The 18,477-nt window shown below is 40.8% G+C and overlaps 1 protein-coding gene across 2 annotated transcripts in view; it reads left to right on the forward strand.

Annotated features, from left to right (window-relative positions):
- Nucleotides 1-7,910: 7,910 nt before the first annotated feature.
- camkvl (CaM kinase-like vesicle-associated, like) overlaps nucleotides 7,911-18,477 on the forward strand; it is a 41,521-nt gene continuing 30,954 nt past the window's right edge. Inside the window, exons 1-2 of one of the 2 annotated variants that reach the window (XM_067592390.1) lie at nucleotides 7,911-8,121; nucleotides 13,497-13,551. In XM_067592390.1, the coding sequence (XP_067448491.1) occupies nucleotides 13,525-13,551 (27 nt within the window). In that variant the 5' untranslated portion in view covers nucleotides 7,911-8,121; nucleotides 13,497-13,524. The remainder of the gene's footprint in view (nucleotides 8,122-13,496; nucleotides 13,552-18,477) is intronic. The other variant, XM_067592391.1, reaches the window with a different exon arrangement.

Raw genomic sequence — 18,477 nt, forward strand, 5'->3', positions numbered from 1 at the left:
ATTATTGTTCCCAAGTTGAGAGATGGCAGAGTTTCTGTATCTGTTGTATTTGTTTAATAATGGACTCTACAGAAGGAACCAGTATGGTCAGAAACTCTGCATGCAAAAGTAAATGTTGTCAAGCAGGTTTGTTGTGTAGTGGTCAATCCCAAACCCAAGCCATATGCGGCTGCTTCAAGGAGAAAGAGGTCTCAATCAGAAACAGGCCATTAGGACAGGTCATTTGGTTGCCCTTCTGTTGCCCCTCTGTTCAACCCCTCCCTTGGCTATCATCATGACATCTGCAAGTGATGCCTGAGGTTTTATTTGTGTGTCTCTCAGTTGCAGACAATACGGGTAACTCTACGCGCACAGATGAGGCCATGGAACTGGGTCAGATTGAAATTTGTATCATTAAACCTCACATAGGTACACAGTGAAATGATAAAACTTTCTTGGAACATGCTGTACTACTATAAATGTAAAAACAATTTAAAAAGAAAATCTTAAAACTTAAAAAAGAACCCTAAAAAGTTGTTGTTTTCTTGTTATTCATTACCATACATTTACATTTTGGTCCACCTTTAGGAAACAAACCTTTTAGCAAAGGATGTCAATAATAATGCTAAACTGCTGAACATGTACTGCAGGTTACTATTAAATCAAACCAGTGGCTTCTGATATCATTTATACAGTCTGCAGAACAAGTGGAGTTGAGTGGGGAGTTTATTTGTCATTAAAATGTTGTTTAGTTTTAAAGCTTTAAAATGTAAAATGTGATGTGAAATTGATGTTGGTAAAAGTGGGGGGAGAGTAGTCTGAATTGGGTTGTGGAGCTGTGCTCCATCTCATACATCGCACTCATTTGCCAGCCGCGAACGATTCCAAGCCGGTGAGCGTCACATCCGCCCGGCAGCGCTGAGATGCTGCTCCGCCGAGCTTCTCCTGCGATAGCGGCTCACTGTGGCCCATGATTTCTGTTCATTCGCTCACCCACATCAGGTGATACCCTGTTAGGGTAACTATTGGCTCTTGTCTCAGACCTTCCCCGAGGTGATTGGTGGAGTGACGAGCACTCAGCATGTAGCCTCTACAATGAGCTTCCACCCACGAAGTTACAGGCGAGTAGCACGACGAGTAAATACACCCGGTAAAATGCATGCACTCTCTGTAGTGGTGTAAATAATATCAAAACTTTGTGTTTTTACAGGGTGGATGTCCCTGATTTAAAAGTCGAAGTGGCGATTATACAATTCCTATTATTAACGTCTTGGTATCTTACTTATTTCTAACTTGGCCGCAACGTGCCACCCGTGGCATGCTGGGAAACGGAGTCGTTTCAATCGGACTCTTTCTAATCCCTCCTATAAAAGGCATGCAACTTGCTCTTACTGCATTTTCAAAAAAAATAACAAATGTGGCGTTTCTTTTAATAAGAATGCAACTAAATAGGCTACGAACAATTTATTGGGATATGAATCTTCCATTATTGAGAACATTTTGAAATGTCCGCATGATATTTTTACACAAGGTAAATACGTATTTGGCCTACTGGTGCCTGGTTAAGAATCATAGAAGCTTTACACATAAGAAACATAAGAAACAGGCAACTCCAGCATTTTTAAACCTTACATGGCCTACTGTGAATAATCTGACGCTTCACACTATCACCTCATGATCAGTCTCTGCACTATACCAAACTTCTGAACCACAAATCTATTTTACATTCATCAATATTAATAAATTGGTGTTTAATCCTTAAAGAAACTTTCAGGGAGCAGGGAGAATGTATTCTTTCAGTTTTACCCTATTCCTTTAAGGTTAAAGTTAAAAATACTCACAAGCACACTATAAGATGGTCCGGTGTTAAATAAACAAGAGAATATGACAGTCATCATGATTTCCATGAATGTTATTGTATGTGAAGAACACAAGAACATTTTTTGATGGTGATTTGTGATTTTTTTTAATAAATATGGGTCAAATTTTACCCAGAACACCCTCTACAGTAGGTATAAAAATGTGTATCAGCCGCACAATAATAAATATTATACATATTTGTATACTTTGGGTCACTTGAGGAAAAGTTCAGGCTTAAGGAAATACAACATAACAAAATAAAACTTCTTCCAGAATCACTATATTATATGTCTCTTTAGAGTGCTACCATGCTGAAATTTAACAGAAAGCCTAGTAGTGAACAGTAGTAGAGAAAGCTGATCCCACAGATCTTTCTCCCACATGCTGATTTGACTCACTTTGACCACTAGATGGCAGACAAACACAATCTCACTCTCAGTTTTCACTCTTGATCATGAAGTGGATTCTGTATGAGTCCATCTTTTGATTTCATCCCTTTGATTTCATCACAAGTCTCCTCCGGAGGCAGCTGTAACCGGAACAGTGTAATTCACATGATCAGAAACATTTCATAACACTGCCAGACACTAAAGGGATTTCATTAAATCGAAGCCAAGGCTCAGTGGGACAGATGTAAAAGGAACATGGCCAGATGTCACAGCTGGCATAGAAAGACATTTGGTGCTCACAGCCCACAGGTAAGATATTTAGGTGATATTTGTTGTGCTTTCATATGAAGGAATTCAAGCTGAATTGCCCTTAAACTGCATATCTTTGTGATCACACTGACAGATCTGTAGGCGGCAGTGAACATCCTGCTTCCCTGGTCATATAATAAGTAGCCAAAGCAAGGTCCTCTTCACACAGAGGGACAACAGCAAAGAAAGAGGAGTGGATGTACATCTTGTTTGACAGAGGAGTTGGGAAAAGATTGCTGAGAAAATAATTAAAGACTGTCAAACTTTCCAATGAATGAAATTAGAAAATGAAACATCTCTAAGTACAGCTGATACAAATAGTTGCTAATACATTTGCTTAACGTGCCGCTCCCTATACAAAGTCTAAATAGCAAAGGAAGATGATGCTCTTGAAATTGATTATAAATCTGCCAGTATTTTATGAGGATATCAAACAACGTTCTGTCATCCTGGGTTAAAAAACAAGACAGCCTATTTCAAGCCAGAAGAGAGATATTTCTGGGGCCAGTTTTTTTGGCTGACCTTGGGACACCTCAGGAGGAAGAAGAAATAGTTCGACCCAAATCATCATTGGTGTCCTTGAAGACACACTCTTATTATTAATAACCTCAGGAATCTGGAGACTACTTCCACTCCTCCCATCTTCTGCTCTCCTCTCCGTAGTGATCTTTCCATGTCCTAACTTTTTCATTCCACCTTTTTTTTTTTTTTTTTGGTCTGTGTGCACCTTCACTTTGACTCACACAGACCCTCAAGGCCCCCACAGGGCCTCAAAATCAATCTCACAGTGCTTAAAATAATCAACCTAGTTGAGGAGGAGGGCTTACCGGTTACATGTACAGTAGCTCACATCCTCACTTGTTCCTTTCACTCCTTCGCCACCTTCCTTTGAGTGTGAGGACTGCCAGACATCTCAAAATTCATTTAGCTTTTCTTTCATTTCAGTATTTGCCTCACTGGTATTTATTTTATTTAATCTAATTTAATATACAGTATGTGTGTGCAGACATGCGTTTTCCTTTAATTCTCCTCTCTTCTCTTATTTAGCGTTTGCTTTTCATTCTTTTATCTTGTTTCGATTTCAAGAAAAAAAAAGTAGTTTGCCATCAAGGTCACTTTTATTTTTCCTGCTCTTTCTTGTCTTTTCTTTTGTAATTCTGTGATTTTACTTTGTTTTGCACGTTTATACATTTGCCTGTTCCTCAATTTGCACACTCACTCATACATGCTACTAATAATCCACACACAATCGATTTTTTAGCTCATTTGCACATATTATGAGCATGTACTACAGTGTAAGATGACTCACTACCATGTGTGTGAAAAACATTATTTACTGGAAAAGGGAAGGAAATAAAGGTTACTGGCGCTCCGTAATTGGTGACCCTGTCTCAGTAAGTTGTGACCCTCAGACAGCTGAAGAAATATCATCAATCATCCGGGATAAGAATAGCACCTGAAACACTAGTTTGGATAATTAACAACAACATTTACAGTGACGCAACTAGCTAAAGGTCTTCAAACAATCCCTTCTCCTGTCTGTTACAACCTTTTAACTAATGAGTTCTCCTGCTGTTCAAGCTGCCACTGTGTGGAAGAAACTGGAAAACAGTAGCGTGACCCAGGTCTGATCTAAAAGTCACGTTTAGTGAAAAACAGTCCACTGCAGTCGTGATTCCCTCCTTTGTGTTATTTTTTTTCCCTCCTCATGCTAATTCAATCATGTCTGGTGAATTTTTTAGACTGCTATTGATTTTTAAAGGTATGCAAATTTGTCCCAACCCATTGCTGAAGTCAAGGAGGCATTGCCCGCTCTATATTACAACTCAAATATAGCTGCACCAATTAAGGCCAACTCTCCTACGCTACATTAAGCATGTGGGAGAAATCATTCTATATCACTGTATTATTTATCTCTCGATGTCAGACTGCTCAGACACGTACCTTGTCAGTGGATGACATCAGCTGGAACTTTGTCAAGGTACAGCACACTTTATTGGATTCTGCATGAACATGACTGAAGTGATAAGAGAAATGCTTCTGATTTATAATAAATTCTTGCCCTTTAGTGGTAAAAAAAGATATGGATCACATGGTTTTTGTATAGCCCTAATTATGGGAGTAAATAACCAGCCTGTCTTGCTTTTTGTTTCGCCTTTTTCTCTCTTTTCTTCCTCTTCCTTTCTCCTTTCTCTTTCATCCTTCCTTCACTATAGCTGTCAGAGGAGGAGTGAAGTAATTACCACCTGCCTCTGACCCACACTGGCCTGTAGCCCAACAAAGAGGGCCTGCAGGAGGGGGGCACAAAAGGAGAAAAAGAAGCAGAAGATCGATGTATAAGAGAGAGACTCAAATAAAAATGGGAGAAAAAGAGGAAGAAGCGATAGCAGAGGGTAATAAAAAATATAGAGAGGAGAGTGACTGAGTGAGGGCTGCTGATGAGTGACAGAGGAGGGAGAAGAGGGCAGGCGAGAGGGAAGGATAGGGGGGCGAGCAGGATGGCAGAGGGAGAAAGGGAGGGTAAGCTTCCGACAAAAGGAAGTGGGAGACAATCCAGTAAAACACATGGTGAGTGAGTGCATCTGTGTGTGTGTTCGTTCCCGCACATGTTTCACTAACAACATGGTTAGGGAGTGCAAGCAGTGGATGGTCACAGCCCTAATAGCATTATATTACTTGATGCCAAATTTAAAATATACACTAGAAGGGTAGATTGCAGGCTGTTAGGGATTTAATTCTAAATTAAGCCTGTAAGGAGAAAATTTGCATGTAAATCCATGTACCAAACCATTACTCTATGTATGCACAACAATTAGAAGCATTTAAATCGGAGAGTTAAGACAAGTGAGAGGGTGCCAGGATAGCACTCATGCTCAAACACAAAGCAGCGTGCCTGAGTCGAGATACACATGATAATTATAAAAATACATCAATTGTTTTTCAGCCTCTATTCAAGCCTGTTAGGTTTATAATATCTGTAATGAAACTCACACACGTGCAAGCACACCCACATTCACTAAGTTAAGGCCAAGTGTGAGAGAAAGGGAGAGCAGAGAAAGCACAGGAATGTAGATAAAACAGTGTGAGTCGAGAGAGAAAGGGGAAGCAGAATGTGACAAAGCGAGTGAAGGAGAGCCAGAGCTCTGAGCCCTCTTTCTAGATGGCTGCCGGCCTTGAAGCCTGCCGGCTCCGAATGGCACATTTGGCACAGGGATGTTTGCTCTGAGTCTTCAAAGCTACGATGCAGTTGATTTTTTTATCTCCACAGCTGTGCTTTCTGTTTTGTTTTAATGGCACAATTTAGTTGACCTCTTCTCTCTGTCTAGAAACCAGGCTTTGTCCAACAGCGGTGGGTCTCTAACGGTGAATTTGTGTTAGTTTTGCGTGTGTTTTTTTTGGCTTTAGTTTTAAAGCACTCATGGAGGTGAAAGGGTCACTGCTGCTCATTAAAAATACAGTGACTCATGATGATGATTCACTATGAAACATAATGGTCCTCTCACACCCCTGTGCCTGCCATTTATGAGTCCTGCATTGATGTACTTTTGATCATGTACCTCATCTTACCAGGAAGACTATTGCCAGTGTCACCAACAAAGTCCACTACTTGGCGCATGTTATTTGATCAATAAAATAACCAGGAGGCTGACACAAGAGCAGAAATATCTGACAGTATAATGCAATCCAGTACAACAGTCCTTTAATAACCTTTGGGAAGCTTATAGCTTGTACTGCATAGTTGTGAAGATTAAGTTTAGTATTTTTTGAGGCTGTCATTATCAGTCCAACTTAATTGCCATTTAGACTGTAGTTTTAGACATTGTGTTGCACTGAGGAGTTCCTGTTATTAAGCCCACACCACACCACCCGTACATACACGAAATCTACGGAAAGAAAGTTTATTAGACAAAACCCTTATGATTACAGTTTACCTGGTGCAGCAGCATATAACCACCAGAAACCTTCACTGATGAGACTTTGTGTTGCTATTTCCCTCAGTGGTTTGACCCTCTCTCTTTCTCTCTAAATTCAGTTCACTTCAATTCAAAGGAGCTTTATTGGAATTGGTAACATACATTTACATTGCCAAAGCAAGTGTCTCTCTGTCACATACACACACACACACACACACACACACACACACACACACCTTTGTATAAATGTATTTTCAGCAAATGGTAGCTGCAGCAGACTCAAGGTCTCTTGTGAATGTCTGTTGGAAAAAGACTGTAAGCCCCTGGACAAAAAGGCGAACCATGGTGTGTGTGTGTGTGTGTGTGTGTGTGTGTGTGTGTGTGTGTGTGTGTTCGCGTAGGTGTGTGTATGTATGTGTGTGATTTGGTAGAAGGCTGCTAGAAGAGAAAGGACATATCTGTCGCCTCTTCATCCAAGTCAACTTGCTCTCTCTCTTTCTCTCTCTCTCACACACACACACAAGCCTTAACTTCTCTCTCTCTCTCTCTCTCTCTCTCTCTCTCTCTCTCTCCTCTCTCCCCCTCACACACACACACACACACACACACACACAATCCACCAACAAGCATGTGCACAAGCATGCAACCTCACAGACACATAGAAACCCAGTAGTTAGTTCCTGCGTCATTACAGTAGCCATCTGTCAGTATACAGGCACACACACACCGCCTTGGCTTCTGTGTATGCATCCACTACACAGAGACACAGCCACATTGCATATCTACAATCACACACACATTCACTCAGGAAATCTCTCACCCAAGTGACCCTTTCTAACCCCCTGCTAGTGGTCTGATGGATTTCGCATGAAGAATTTGATTTACGTGGATCAATCTGAGAGGTGAAAGGTTTCCTTTCTGTGTAGTTCTCTCTTTTCTTGCTCTCTTGTCTTTCTTTCCATCCCTACCCACATGAATCTGTCTGTTCTGTCAGTGTCTGCCAAACACTGATGTCATTGTCCACCACCAGTGTGCCTCAAGTGTATGAGATGAAATGATGAATGTTGAGGTATAATCCCACGGTTTAATCCTGACCACTCCCAATCTGCCTGCCTGCACACCGGACAGCCGGAGAAACTCTTATGATATACACACAGAGAGACAGTTTGTTTAACCATTAAAACATGCAGGGTTTTTGGGGGGTGGGGTGGGGAGGGTGGAGGGCAGACACATTTTGGGCCTCCAGCAACCCTTAATAATGATCTACATTATTCAAAGATGCCCACCTGCTAGGCACAGAGAGAGAGAGAGAGAGAGAGAGAGAGAGAGAGAGAGAGAGACAGTGAGAGAGGGAGAGATGAAAGATTATTTATTTCTCATGGGTGGGAGACAGTGAGTGAGTGAGAGTGAGTGGGAGGGAGGGAGGGAGGGCGGCAGTCAGAAACAAGCAAACTAATTCTCACCAAAGAATAGACAGTCGTGCCAGAGCGGGAGCTGCGGTTAGTTCACCTCTCTGACGCTCTTTGTACAGTCACAAAGAAACGTTATCACTGTTGTCATTTTTTTCCCTCCTCGAGTCAAGATACCAAGTAGGACCAGACTTTCCATTTTGGATAGGGGGGGCTGCAAACACACGCACCCACAGTTCTCCAGAGCCGCGACAACTCAAGGTAAGACACGCTGTAAACTCAAAGCGGGGCGAATTCATCTCGCCTTAACAGCTGGATTAGTCCCTGCTGGCGTTAGGAATCAGTCGATAAAGAGATGAATAAAAAGATGTTTTCTGCCGCGCTGCTTCTGCCGCTGATGTTGATGCGCGCTGTGCGTAAAACAGCTGCAGCGAATATCTCCAACTGCCACAGAGAGAGAGCAGAAAAAGTGTCTGGTTTCTCATTGTGCCGAAATAAAGTTAAACGTGGTTCTCTTAGTCAGGCTAGTGACTAACTTGTTGATTTTTTTTATTGCTGAAAATGTGTTTTATGTCTGTATGCTTTATGTCAGCAATTATCATGGGGCGATTTATTGTGATTTTATCCTTATATATTAACATCATCAATAATTTTCTGATGTTCCTATAATATCCTCGACAGCATTACAGTAAAATGATAGTTTTAGGTATTCATTAAGTGGCAGTATTTAACTCAAATCTTACAATTACAGTTGGTCCACTTATGGTAGCAGTTTTTGCACCTTTGGGAAGTTCTCCTTCTAGTTTCGTGGAAAAATCAGACCCCTTTGAAATAAACCCAAAGCAAGGCGTTTGCATTTTCTTCCTCACACCTTCTCCCTTCACTGCCTGATGCTGTGAAGCTGCATCCAGCTTTAGCTTCCCCAGTTATTCACTTGTTAATTATGCATTAAACAGTCCAGAAGCATCAGGGCACTTTACTTTCTCCAGGTCAGCATATTGACTGCAGGCTTATGTTGAATCAAGGCTGATGCTATTAGGTTTTAAGTGGGCATTTGAAATAACTGATAACTGCAGTAAGCTCAAATATTCGAATGAGAGAAGCTGCAGAGACGTTTGGTGTTAATGTATTGGCCATAAAATATGTTCAGAGCATTGCTTTAGTGGGAGAGCAGTAGAAAAGTGGCACCAGTGGTAAATTTACAGTTTGAAGAATTGTATATGAACAGATCAAAATTGATTAACTGTTTATTGAAGCCACAACGGAGATTATGTCATTTCATTTTTGCTATGGAAGCAGAGTCCACCCCCTACTGGCCTCATTAACTTGCTTTATATGAGCTTGTGCAAGTTGATAAAGAGGGAGAGCAGAGGAGAGGAGAGAAAACATCACAGAAAATCTAATATAGGCTACTACACTAAAAGAGGTTGCTGAACTAGGAAAGTGACCAAAGTGGCTGAGGAGGAGAGGCTGTGGGGATGACAAAAGCGGGGCAGGGGAGGAGAAAAAAGTGAAAAAATGTGGTTGTTCACATATTCGTCTCATTGGACTTGTGAGAACTGCTCGGTGTTTCCCACCGCAGCCGCTTTTAGCCTTTAGATGGCGAAGAAAAAGCTTGCCCTGTTTTTATGTAACAGAGTGTGAAGAACCTTCTATCAGACAACATTTCAGGTGCTGCATCTCTCACAGTTCACACCTGTCTGCTGAGCTGTCAGCCTCACAAATTGCACTGTCACATGATGATGTCAACCGGATCTGTGTGTTGCATGTACAGTTATATAGTCTATCTATCTATCTATCTATCTAGAAGTCTCTCTCTCCCCTCCCTCCTATGTAACCACTGTCCTTTAAGCCAACCTGTTAGCTGCAATATTTTTTTGTTTGAACTCATCTCTCGAGACCTCATTTAGAGTTTGTGGAAAGACTACAGCCTAAAGGACAAAAGGCTTTCAAATAATTTGTGTGCTTTTATCATTGTGTGCTGTACTGTTCGTGGCAAAGATCGGCTATCCTTGGATTTCACTAGACAAGCCAGATAACTGACAAGCCAACACACCACGCACATAATCAAACAAATTGGATTCAGTGATATGTGTGTGTTAAGGTGTGTGTGTGTGTGTGTGTGTGTGTGTGTGTGTGTGTGTGTGTGTTTGTGTTATGCTTGTGCTCAGGTTTGTTTTTTTTTTATTTGAGAGTGAGAGATGCAGCTCAGGTTACAACCTGCATCTGCACAGTTAAGCCTGCTGCCTTTTAAAAGTCTGGGATTCATTTTGGAGATTTTCAGCTGACTGACCTATGATGTGCACTCGCTAATCAGAAACAATTTGAGGATGAAATATATCATCGGGATGATAACGGATGGAGGGATGGATTTGCAAATCATTTTAGAGCAAAATAATAGCTTGGACATAAGGTTTTTTTTTTAGATCCATGTGATTGATCATGTGTAGTTTTATGTAACACATAAATGCTATCGCTTTTGACCTGCTTTTACCTCCACCAAGTGTTTTAAGATTTGGTCACGTTTTGTTCAGTTGTGTGCTTGTCTAATTTTTGGCAGGATATCTGAAAAAAAGATTTCATTTATATTTGGTGGAAGGTTAAGCCAAGGGCCAAGGATTATTTTTGGTGCAGATCTGCTCCAGGTGTTGAACTACAACATTTTTTGATTGGCATTTTTTGAACTTTTTTGCTATTTTGAACTATTGCACATGCATCACATGTTGGTCTATCACTGTGTGTATTTTCAGCAGATCAAAATACACATAAATTCATTTTCCACCATTTCTACTATTAAAATAATACATTAAGAGTCGCTTCTGATTAGTAATGCTGTTTTAATTGACCACCATTAGTTAGTCACCTGCCTTGCTTCACCTTTTACATGGATTTATTTACCATTCATTCAGTAAAAAGGAAAACGGCAACACTGTTTTATAGTCATATAATTAAAGATCTATAAGAACCTGATTTTTATAAGTGTTACCATTTCCATGGTTTGAACTCAATTAAATGGAAGAGTGAGTTTTGACTCACTATTTACAAGCCTCTCATCGTCACTGCTATTGATAGCCAAACAGCTTACGGAGGGTTGTGAATGTAGTAATTACAACATTGATCCAAGACAAATAGGTTTCAAGTAATGCCTTTATAATGGAAAAGCAGAGGACCATGAAAATGGAAGGGCCGGGTAATGCTCATGTTTACAGTAACATTGGTGGTATTGATTAGCCCACGTATTTCTCTGAGTTGACTCACCTCAGTCTGAGCTGAGAGGCTGAAGGAAAGTAAAATTAAATAGGAACTACTGAAATCAGACAATACAGAAAACCTGAACTATAGAAAAATCTGTATATTGTTTGCTGATCAGATTGGTCAGTGCTGGAGCAAGAGAGCACAGCATATCTGGTCCAGTCCCAGCAAATAAAAGCCATTTTTACGGATTTATGATTCCATCAATAGGAAACTTACATAATACCAGGTTTGTGTAGACGCTGGTGCAATGCGGGCATCAATATCCCATTATAATGTAATGGAATGCCATAATAGCTGTTAACAGTGCATGTAATAAAAGCCCTCTGATTTTTGTGTGTTTGACTGTGATTGTTTTCCACTGAGATTCTTCTGCTGAGGCACAGAGAACAGAGCGCCAGGCTTTTCCGCATCTTGCAACCACCATGTCCACAACCACTGAGATTTTCCATCACAGCAGCCAGCTAGGTTACAGATGGTGGTTGTAGCAGATTAAGAGGTGCACCGATCCATCAACATGACTTTTCAAACCCTCCGTCTTATGTGACACAGTTTTCACTCCATGCCACCATATTTGTTGGTCAGTAATAATCCTTATGTGCCCCAGGAGCTTGGAGATAACTCTGTTGCTGTCAAGGATTTGGCAATGTTTGTGGCAAACACTGGCCTAGCTGTAAAAAAAAAAAAAAAAAAAAGGTGGAGAGGATGAACAAGCACACAAAACTAGTGGGTTAGACAGTGGAGCCGAGAGTAAAAAAATCCAATCAAAAATCACTCCTGCCTATTTTCACACACATGCCACCTGTGTTACATAAGTATCAGCTTCAGGATAAACTGCACACACAGCATATGTTTGTTTTTTCCCTTAACTGAGTTTGGTGCCAGAGGTTTCTCATGTCCTGCCCTCCTTGCTCATTTTCTGCCTTGTTGCTCTCACACACTCCCATCTCATCTGCTCCCTGTCTCCTCCAGCTGAGCCCTCTGTCCCTTACTGAACCCCCACTGTGCTCTATCTATCTATCTATCTATCTATCTATCTATCTCGTGAACATTTTACTATTTTCATCAAAAAGGTTCTTTAGATAACATCTAGTAGTAGCTATATGAAACTACAGCAACATCGGCAAATGAGTTTTACATAAGAATATCAAGCGTAGTACACACTAGGTAACTAATTCAGTAATTCAGAGGTAAGACCTGCAGCTGCATATCTTAACAATATTTAATGTATTACACATTTCAACAATGCCCATCACATCTCCGAGTACAACTGACTCAGGTGAACTGACTCCTACCACTCAAGGTAGGAGTAAAAGCTAAAGTTAGCATGTCTCACATTCAACATCACATATGTATTTTGTTTCCCCTGGTGATATATTATTGTAGTGCATTATGAGAAAAGACAGTAACTTTACTTATTCATACTTTTTCATGAGATTGGCTTGTTTATGACATGTAGTTGTCACAATAATGCCATGCAAGACCAGCAATCCTGCTACAATTGTCTGGAAGTGTAATTTATAAAAAAAAAAAAAAAAAGGTATCCAGGTGTATGACATAGCCTAGAGATTTATTTTAATTATCTATCATCTTAGAGACTCAAGTCATGATCTAAAACGTTAAAATGAAAACACCAGTTAGCCGTAAGAGGTACAATCAATAGGTACAATCAATAGATAGGAGGTACAATCAGCACATAACTGGGGAAGTTTCTGGAAGATACCACAGAATAGCTGACTATCATTATAGCCACGGCAGGCAGGAAGACTAATTCACTTATCTGAGGCAGCAGCATCACTTGCTGTTCCTTGCACTCAGCCACACCGTCAGCAATGAGACATTAGAGCTAGTGAGACGATACCGAGTATACAAGTTATAAGTGACGGAACTAGTAGCAGACAGTACTCACTGATAAGTCTCATGGATTATTAACTGAGAGGAACAACCAATGAACCAACTAATTAACAATACAGTTGAATACTGAGTAAGTGTTTCAGTATTGTAAGAATTTTTATATCTTACAGTTTGTAATTAATTGTAGGGCTATGTGGCGAGCTGCTAACCTGTTAACAGTAGGTAATTAACATAACTAATACAGTAGCTTATATGTCCAATGTTTTGTTTGGCCTTTCCCCACTGCACAAAAGAGTAGCCATTGTATAGTTGTATTGTAACATTAGGTTATACAATATTGTATCGTACATTTACGCCAAACACTGTCCAGTAGTTGGACTTTCTAGCTAAGCAACAAAACCAAACATTTATAGTGGCAGTTATCCCAGATTGAGGTCACAGCCAAAATTTAATCAACTGATCCTTGTTCCAGGGATATGTTCACAAAATTTCAGCCAAATTCATTTGTAACTTTTTGAAATATTTTGCAGACACAGAGAGAAAGAGGGAAGAGAACACATGCACCAATCAACTTCACTGGCAAAGGTAACGAAAGCACATGTTACTACACTAACACGCAGACAATTCAGTGGCTCTCTCTCTCTCTCACACACACACACACACACACACGCACACACTGTAAATTTGATTTTTCTACTTGTTCTGGTGCTGTGGGACAATAACTACCAGAGCTAAGCTGTAGAGGAACCTCAAAACTTCAAACTCTGATTAAAGCAATGAATCAAATTCTACGTATGAGTTTGATACCTACAAGCAACATGTACACCAATACAACACAGCAAGGGAGGAATTAAACTCATGAAATCTTGGTTCTTCACATAAATACAACCACAGATTACTGTGCCATAAAGTGAGCTGTGTTGTGATGCATTGTGTTACACACTCACAGCTCTTTGCACTAAGTAAGTAAGTAAGTTTCCAGTTATTTTTATGCAAACCAATGTTTTAGAGAGGGCGAACGGAGAAAGCAAATAGCAATGAAATCCTCACAATATTGCTTTCCTTCAACTTGAAAGGTTGTAGCACATGAAATAAATAACATAGCTTAAAGACTTTTATGGTTGTGTATTCAGACATACAGTATGTAGCTTCATTTTACATTCATGAAATCTGCCCATTTGTGTTGCGCTCACCCCAGCTGAACGTAACACATCTAATTTACCCTGAATTTCTTTTCAGCCTTTCAAAAGTTCACTTAAAATTACCTTGACAGTCGCATAAGAAAACAATTGATTGCTGACCTTTACTCAATGGTGTCTGTCTTCTGCTCTAAAACCTACCGAGGCGGCCACCGAGGTGGCGCGGGATGTGGCTCAGGAAGTAGAAGGTCGGTGGTTCAACCCCCGACTCCTCCTGTCCCCATGTTGAATTGTCCTTAGGCAAAATACTGAACCCCAAATTGCTCCCGATGGTTGCGCCAGCACCCTGCGTGGTAGCTTGCCACCATCTGTGTTTGAATGGGTGAGTGAGCAACAGAAACATTGTAAAACGCTTTGGATAAAAGCACCATATAAATGCAGCCATTTACCACTTACCAAGTACAAAAGACAGGCGAGAGATTCTACCATAGCCAGGAGTTTGGAGGCAGCTTAATCGTACATATAAAAAGGTGTTTTTCTGCGCTTTGTCTTAGGATACTGAATAGCCAGGATTCTAGGCCTTGTAAATACATATGTAGGGAGAAACAATAAATTAGTAATGAATTATCCTTTCCCCATGGCTCTCTAGTGTTAGAGGAAAGAGAGAAAGGGAGAGATTGGAAGTGACAGAGAAACAGGGAGGGAATAGAAAGAAAAGATAGATTAGAGGGAAAAAAGAGCAATGGAGATAGAGAGAGAGAAAGAGTACTTCATTAAAGTGGCATTCATTACCAGAGCCTGTATATGCTGTCCTGACTGTCTCTTTGTCCTCATCTGTCATTTCTCCATCTTCTCTTCCTCTTTCTTTTTTCCTTTTCCACTTAATGCTTCATCTCTTAGCCTTTCTTTCTCTCTGTCACCTTTCTCTTTCCTCTTGGCCCATCTCTCACTTCCCTGCGCCTCTGTCATGTCATCTCTTCTTCTCCTCTCCTTATCTCTGTCATTAGACTGTTGTGTGAATGACTGCAGTGGCCTTTTGTAAGGGTGGAATTAGAAAAAGAGAGAGAGGAGACAGTGAAACCAGCCTAGTGTAATTTTCCTTCCTCCAAATAGCCCTCTGGAGGCCAAGTGGAGTACTCTAACATTCTCCACCTGGCCTAATTTCACATGATACGAGTCCACTCACCTGTTGGTCCAAAAATGAACAGAGCTAAACTCGGACCACTTGGCTGTCCTGGCTCACCGTTTCTTTGAGTTCAGCAAAAAAAAGTGCAGAAACTGGGCTAGAATCTGGGCCAGCATAGCTAGGACACAGATCAGAATCTGACGTAAAAGGTACAAAGGAAACCCGCTATGCACATAATAACTGAGTGTAACCCTGCTTACTGTTGTAATGATGAAGATAAAAAAAAAACTAGAAGGACACAGGAAATTATAGCTTAAGTATCAATGTTGTCATTATTGCAGTCACTTATTGCTTGCTTATTATATTTGTCATTAGGATTTATTATCTGCTCTGTCTGCATCAGCCCCAGCCATCACCCATTATGTAACACCCCAAGCTGTTGTAATGATGGATCCAACATGCCACTGCTTTATCAGTCCTTCAACTGTGGCTCCCCATCCGATCATAACGATGGCTGCCAAAGCCACCTCCCCTCATCTTCCCCTGAATACTGATACAGCTAAGGCAAGCTAAGGACAGCTGCAGCACAGCACTTTTTAATTGAAAACAATTATGGCCAGGACTTTTCACCAGAGGGAATGGTTAGTGTAGAGGGAGACAGATACAGGCAATTAAACATACTGGGAAAATAAGGTAGATTTAAAATGCTTTTTTCATTGCACCAGTGGGGAAGCAATAAGTGTCTCTACTTTCTCCACTTTGGTTGAATGCATAGATGGATTGGAGAGATTAATACATAATCTTTTGTGATGCTGCTTCAAGAAGCAAAGACAGAAATCAGGAAGTCTCTGGGCTTCAAAGAGTTCAGAAGCTGAAACTATCTGCCCACTGCATAGCAAAGAGAAGAGGAGATAGGGAGGAAGAAAAAGAGGTCAGAACTGATCCGGATTTATTGGCTCAGCTGGTCATAAAGGAGGCTTTATCCTCACATTGCATTATGCAAGCCAAGATCTCTGCAAGCTACAGGTGAAAGATGACTGCTCTGCAGACGCAGATTCTCTCAGTCTCTTTCTCATCTTCCTCCTCCCTCCCTTCCTCTCTGTATATTTCTCTTTCTCTCAGGATGGATGAGTTTAATACTGAGGTGGTTAGAAACAAAGGCTAGATTTCCTCACTGAGGTGCATCCTTTATTCTGTCTGACTCGAGGAATAAAAATCAAGCCTCACCTCCTCATCATCCTCTAAACCTGCCACATCTTTCCATACCCTTTGGCCTTTTCTTTACTTCTCCTCTCTCTTGTCCTTGCTCTCTTCTGCTCTCTCCCTCTCACTCTGCTCCATTACGCAGGCACCCTATTGATTGCTTGAATGCATCTGGCCATCTAAGGCACGTATAAAGTGAAAGGTATTGGTGCTAAAAAGATATGCTCACTCACTTTAAGCCAGATGCTCGTACACTCAGTACCAGCCTAGCTGAGCCACCCCAGCCAGAAGAGAAAGTCGTTTCCGAAAATACCAAAATAGGGCTATTTGATGCAGCACTGGATAGCTCATTCCTGACGGACAAACTCATAAGTTTACAGTTTCATTGACGCCACGCATGGTTTGTGCTTTTATTAAAATGTCCATTTGTATTTAATATATACACAAGTACACAGTTATATGCACTAGTAGTTGAGTAATTGAATATAACAGCTAACACAAACATACATGTTTGATGGATAAGCCGCTCACAAAATTCAGAATCCTCAGAAATAGTGACAGGTGGTCTCTATGCTTGCCTTAGAAGAGATGTGGTACTGAGAAGTTGGGAAACAAGTGGCAGTGGGGGAGCAGGAGCATGTGGGGTTGGGGGAGATAACCATTCCAGTCTAAGTCATTGAGGAAAAAAAATAGCCAGAAAAGCAATAGCAAGACAGAAACGGCAAGAAAAGCAGCTAAATAAGAGAAAAGCTAGAGCATGCTCTGCCTTTGCTCTGACCTGGTTCCAGTTAATCCACCTACTTTACACGATGAACATTACCTCCACTCTGTATTTATAGAGCCTTTTGTGTGTTTGTGTGTGTAAGCCGGTGTGTGTATGAATGTGATTTTTTTTAAGTGTGTGTGGCCGTGACTGTAGAGTAAATGCAGTTAATGTTTGTCGTATAGGGACAGGGAGTCTGAGCACTGTTTGAGGAAAAAACAGACTCATGTTTAAACCCCTGTTTGTAACAAGCTTAAGGCTGAATGTTGAAGCACCATAAGATACAGTTCCTCTAATATCCCCTAAATACTGGTTCCAAAAATGCTCAAAATTGAAGTTAATTACATAGGAGTTATTCTAGCTAACCAAACATAGTAAGGTTTACAGAGTTATGCACATAGACGAATGTGAGCAGGGGTTGGTTAGAGACATTCGCATGGCTATTTTATACATGTATGTAATGTTTATATTTGTTTTCATCTAAATTTCAGACCAATACAGTCCAATATTCAATCTCCTTTAGGTCTGTTTTTGGTCTCTTCCAACTCCTGAGAAAAATATCTCTCTTGGCTCTTTAGCTGCTAAATGCTCGACTATGTTCACCAGCTAGCTAACTGTGTCTGTTTGCTGTTTGGTGCTGAGCAGGTAGTGTATAGTGGCTTTTCCACTGAAAACAGCTGCCTGCTGCTGCCAATAACACAGTGAGTGTGAACCAAAACAGCACTTTTGTCTCCCTGAGGAACAGGGCAAGAGAGAAGAAAATTTCCTCTTCAGGACCAAAAATCTTATTATTATTTGATAACCAGAGACAGCTTTCTTTTCTCCTAAAATGGTAACCCTGTTGAAAATTCTTCATGAGCATACCTCCAGCAAGCTCCACAGGTACACTGAATGCTATAAGGTGTGAGCAGTATACCCACACACTGTTTAAAAATAGAGAAGGCCCTGACAGTCCTACACGAAGCTTCACAGCAGAGACCTCTCTGTTGAAATGGTCTCCAGCCTTATGACTCTTATCCAAAACTTCAATCACTGCTCCTTTCTCCTCCTCTTCTCTGCTCCTCCTCCCTTCTCTTCCTCTCTTCTCTCTCTCCAGGGAGGGGATTTTGCTTCTACAAGTCTTCTATCACATTGAATATTTCACAAAAGCACTTTTTTCCTCCCAGCACACATACACAAACATACAAAAATGAAAAAGTTGAGAAAATTGGAAATTTCAAGGCAACTTCAATAGATTATTGAGTTTCGAGCCCATCTCAAACTCTTAAGTTTTGAGACAA

The sequence above is a fragment of the Thunnus thynnus genome, chromosome 6 (assembly GCF_963924715.1).
Source record: "Thunnus thynnus chromosome 6, fThuThy2.1, whole genome shotgun sequence".
In the NCBI taxonomy this organism is placed as follows: domain Eukaryota; kingdom Metazoa; phylum Chordata; class Actinopteri; order Scombriformes; family Scombridae; genus Thunnus; species Thunnus thynnus.